Source organism: Propithecus coquereli, unplaced genomic scaffold (assembly GCF_000956105.1).
Source record: "Propithecus coquereli isolate 6110/MARCELLA unplaced genomic scaffold, Pcoq_1.0 Scaffold28, whole genome shotgun sequence".
NCBI lineage: Eukaryota > Metazoa > Chordata > Mammalia > Primates > Indriidae > Propithecus > Propithecus coquereli.
Window position 1 is genome coordinate 11,423,675 of NW_012148396.1, and position 4,929 is coordinate 11,428,603.

Genomic DNA, 4,929 nt, shown 5'->3' on the forward strand with positions numbered 1-4,929 from the left:
TAAACTTATAAAACTGTATCTTTGCCTCAGTGTATTCTTTTATTTCTTCCATTTTCCATTTCTTTCTATTATTTTCTTATCCCTTGCAACTCTACCAAAGGGACCCGGTTTTTTGCAGGGAACACTGGCCACGTTCCCCGCAATACCATTTTGAATTCACACCAGCAATGAATGAGAATCCCCTTGCTCTGTATCTTTGCCAGCATTTGTTGTCCTCCGTTTTTTGCATGTTTTCCACTCTAATAGGTTTGTAATTATATCTCATTGTTGTGTTAATTTGTAATTTTCTAAAGACATATGATATTGAGCATCATTTGCCATCTGTATGTCATCTTCACTGAGATGTCCATTTAGATATTTTGCCCATTTTTTAATCAAACGTTCATTTTTTACTGTTGAGTTTTAAGAGTTCTTTGGATATTTTTTCCTATCAGTCCTTTATCAGATATATCTTTTCCAAATATTTTCTCCCACTCTGCAGCTTATTCTCTTGACAGTGTTTTTCATGGGATACAGGATTCTAGGTTGGTGGGTTTTTTTTTTTTTTCTTTTAACACTTTAAATGTTTCACTCCAGTCTCTTCTTGCTCGTGCAGACTTTGAGGAGGAATCAGATGTAATTCTTACCTCTGCTTCTGTACAGGTAACATGGTTTTTCCCTTTAATTTTTTTCTCTGATTTTTTTTCTTTATCTTCGATTTTCTGGAGTTTGAATGTGATGTGCTTAGGTATAGGGTTTTGTTATGTATTGTTTTGTTGTATGTATCTTGTTTGGTGTTCTCTGAGCTTCCGGAATCTTTGGTTTGGTGTCTGATATTAATTCTTATTGATATGGATATTTCTTCTGCTCCTTTCTGTCTCTCTTCTCCTTGCCATGTCCCCACTATGTGTATGTGACTCCATTTGCAGTTGTTTCCCAGTTCTTGGATATTCTGTTTCATTTTCTTCAGTCTCTTTTCTCTTTGCTTTTCAGTTTTCAAAGTTTCTCTTGATAAGTCCTGAAGCTCAGACATCCTTTCCTCAGCTGTGTTCGTCTACTAACAAGCCCATCAAAGGCCATCCTCACCTCGGTCACAGCGTTCGCGTGTGATCAGGGTTTCCCTCTCACTGGGACATGGCCCATCTGTTCTTGCGCCCACTGTTTCCACAGGGAGCCCACAGCATATTAATGAGAGTTGTTTAAAGTCCCCAGCTGACAATGCCAGCTCCCTGCCACATCTCAGTCTGGTTCTCGTGCTTGCGCTATCTCTTCTGACCACGTGTTTCATCTTAGTGTGCCTTGTCACTTTTTGTTGAAAGCCAGACACAATACACTGGGTAAAAGGAACTGCAGCAGATAGGTCTTCAGTGATGTGATGATAAGATGGGGTGGTGGGCGCGTCCTGAAGTCTCGTAGTTAGGTCTGAGCTCTCAGTGACCCGTGCCCTACACTGTGAACACCACGACTGCTCTTCTATTTCCCCCACTTAGTGGGGACAGGATGACTGGTGGGGTCTGGGGTCATCTACTTCCCTTCCCACGTGTGGCAGGCTAGAGGGGCTGGGGTCATGCTTTCCCTTCTGCCAGGAAGGTTCAGCTCTGATGAAACCCCAGAATGTTAGGATCTGGTGAAACAGTTTCTCCTGAGGGCAGGCCTCGTTAAGAAGATAGAACATTCTGGCCTATTTCAAAATGATTATTTATCTTCTCTGACCACGTGAAGTAGGAGGGGATTTTTCTCTGATATTCACCGTGATAACCTAGTAGAGCTACTGGGGGTAAAACTCACAAAAGCAGGGACCCCCATGACTTGGTTTCCTGGAGCGTTTAAGTCCCAGACTCTTCACACTGAGCCTCTGGAATGTTCTGTCACTGATCAGTTTTTCCTTTCCTGGCACTCCTTGCGGATGCTTCTGCCTGGTAAGCTGTGGTTCTCTGTATTCACCAGACTGTCTCTGCAATTTTGGGGACAGCAGTTCGCTCTGTGGCCTCACCTCTCCTACATCTAAGAAGAGTTGTGGATTTAAGGGTATTTTTCTTTCTTTTTTTTCATTTTTGCTTTTTATTTGTTGTTACTATGAAGTAACAATTTCCGAATGCCTTACAAGCTGGATTGGACACCAAAAGTTGGACTTTGGATTATTCATCTCCTTGCAAGATCCAGGACAGGAGCAAGGGAAGAGGGGTTTGCGTTCATTGAATTAACCCACTCATGGTGCCGTGTGCTGTTTTCCGGGCCTTATGCAGGGTGCCTGCAGTGGAGGCATGAAGCAGGGTCCATCACCATGAGGGGCTCAGCCCTGGGGGCAATTCAGTGAGGTGCAGGGGTACAATGTGGCGGGGGGAGGTTCACGGCGTGTCCCAGGCCTGGTCTTGGCTGGCTTTGAGGTTCCCTGAGTGTCCCAGGCCCGGTCTTGGCCGGCCTTGCTGGTCCAGCTAAGCAACAGGCCACAGTCAGGAGACATTGGCCTGGAGGGCCTGGGGGTGCTGGGAGCCAGCTCGGGCTGAGAGGTGAGAGTCCTCTTGCCCTGGTCCATCCTTGCCTGTGCAGGGGGCTGTGCCCACCGCTCACGTCCCCCTTTTCATCCTACAGCACCTGGCCCATGACTGAGATTCATAGCTCAGAACAATGAGAGGCCATAGAGTCTGAGTTGGGGGGAGCTGTTAGGGCCCCGCTGTCCTGCGAACTCTCTCTGGCAGACACATGGCCAGGGCTGTCCCTTGGGGGAACAGGCTGTCTCACCTGGCACTGCCTTTCGGCCTCCCCTTCGAAAGATGCTTACTCCACATCTACTTGGGGCAGGCACCTGCCTTGGGAGGCCAGCAGGGCTCCTGATGCCCTGGGGATGGGCCCTGGAAATGCTAATGCAGGCAGAGCCCTACACAGACATGCTCAGCCAAAGGTAAGTGGTGACAGACAGCAGGGGGTGATCGTGGGCTGGACGGGGGAGCCACAAACTACACAGGACGGCAGAGTCCCCTCTCATGGCTACTCACAAGCATCACAGTGTGTGTGCAAATCCAGTCATCTCGCAGGTCAAATAGCCAACGAGATCAAGTTAGGGAAAATGCAAGTGTTCATTGTCGTGCAATAAGAGAAAGGACAGGTCGCTGTCTGGAGAGGTCCAGCCCCCTGGGAAGATGCCACCTTACCACAGTCACAACTTAGAAAGCTTCAGGGAGGGGTACTGATCATTTTGTCACTGGCTGTCTCACCGCAGATTCTTCGTAGGGCAAGCAGAGCAGTTCGAGCTGCCTGATGTGCAGCTGATCGGCTTCATTTCAAGTGACTCGGCTGACAAGGACATCAAAAACTGACATTTTGCCTTTTGTTGATGAGTAGAGCCAGTGTTGTGGGGAAATCGGATGACCTAGGCTTTGGCTGTGGTCATGGGAGGTTGGCCTTGAGGTGTGTTTTTACTGTGCCTCCACGCTTGCTGTGTTCTTTCAGCCCCACGTGAGCTCCTCACACCTGGAGGGGAAGGGCCATGAGGGAGCCTCCGGGCTGCGTGGAGAAGGAGCTGGGGAGGGGACTCTCCGCTGGACCTGCAGGGGACGGAGGAGGCTGCCCCCTGTGCAGCTGGAAGGGAAGGGGCTTCCACACTGAGGGGACGGGGCAGTCCCTGGCAGGAGTGGGCAGCAAGGCGACGGAGGGCTGGTCTGGAAGGGTGGGTGCAGGCCAGAGGGAGGGTGCTATGCGGGCTGTAGCAGGGGAGGGCTGCAATCTGCTGGTTGTTTTGTATTTTACTTTGATCACTTTCCCACTCCCCACCCTCCTTCAGGAAGCTCCAGCTGCGTCAGGATGCCTTGGCCCTTCAGCCACTGGTGATGTACGACGTGTCTCCTGTGTGCCTGTGCCCAAAATGGAGTCAGAGCTGTCCTTGGCCGGACAATTCTGGCTGGCTTTCCGCTGTGTCCTTGGGTGATGGTGCAATCAGCCAGGCTCGCAGGACACCCACTCCGCCCCCCGCCGCACCCTCTCAGTTGGTCCTGGTCTGTTCTGGGGAGTTCTGAGCCATGTGCCAGGTTTCACATCCCTACTCAACCTACCTGCAAGGAGGCTGGGGCCACAGGCCGGCTTGCCCCGAGGGAACTGTGGAGCACAGCTAAGACATGGAGGCACCGGCACAAGTCACCCGGGACTTGCTCTGAACCCTCTGGCTTCCCAGATCCCGTGACCTGGAAACCCTGAAGCAGGTCCCAGAAATCACTTCTCCCAATGCTCTGTCACGTTACTGTGCCCGTGAGGTGATAAGGTGGCTCCCAGGGCCCCTGCTGCGCACCTCACCACCGTGCCCCTCTCCTGGCCCACAGCTCTGGCTGGCCCTCCCTGGAACGTGTCTCCTGGGGAGGAGACAGGCTGACAAGGCAGAGCTGGGACCTTTCCTCTAGCTCAGAGTGGCAGGGTGAGGTCCCAGCCCATCCCCAGAGGGAGCAGAGGGGGCAGGTGGAGGGCACTCGGGTCTGCAAAGCTGCCCCACCCTCAGGCTCAGCCTCCGCTGGGTGTGGTTGTACCAGAGCTGCGGAGAGCAGGCCTGAGGCATGAAGAGCAAGGCCAGAGCAAGCTGTCCGGGAACGTGGTGGTTGTCCTCAAGGGCCACGGTGGAAGAGATGGGACCACTAGCTGAGGGGCAGACCATTCCCTCCCTGTGAACAAGCTGAGCCACCCCGCCTGCTTGCAGCAGAACCGTCTACCTCCCCCAGTCTGTGGGTCCTGGTCATTCTGGTCCTTTATGACCCCACCTGTGACTATGCTTGCACCCACAACATTTTGAACATGTCTCTGGTTCCTTTCCCTGGGCTCCGGGAGGCAGCCCACACATCAGCCCTGAGCCAATCACCTCCCTCAAGGCTGACTTCCAGCAGCCCGGGGCAGAAGCCGCTGTCCCTGTCAGCCTCCGTGCCGACTGCAGCCCGGTGTCCTGATCACAGCCGGGAGCACTGTACGTTG

General features: G+C 52.2%; 1 protein-coding gene across 1 annotated transcript in view; it reads right to left on the minus strand.

Annotated features, from left to right (window-relative positions):
• LOC105813307 (cytochrome P450 11B2, mitochondrial-like) overlaps positions 1–4,618 on the minus strand; it is a 29,143-nt gene extending 24,525 nt beyond the window's left edge. The window contains exon 1 of the mRNA XM_012647950.1: positions 4,460–4,618. Within this exon, the coding sequence (XP_012503404.1) occupies positions 4,460–4,618 (159 nt within the window). The remainder of the gene's footprint in view (positions 1–4,459) is intronic.
• Positions 4,619–4,929: the final 311 nt, after the last annotated feature.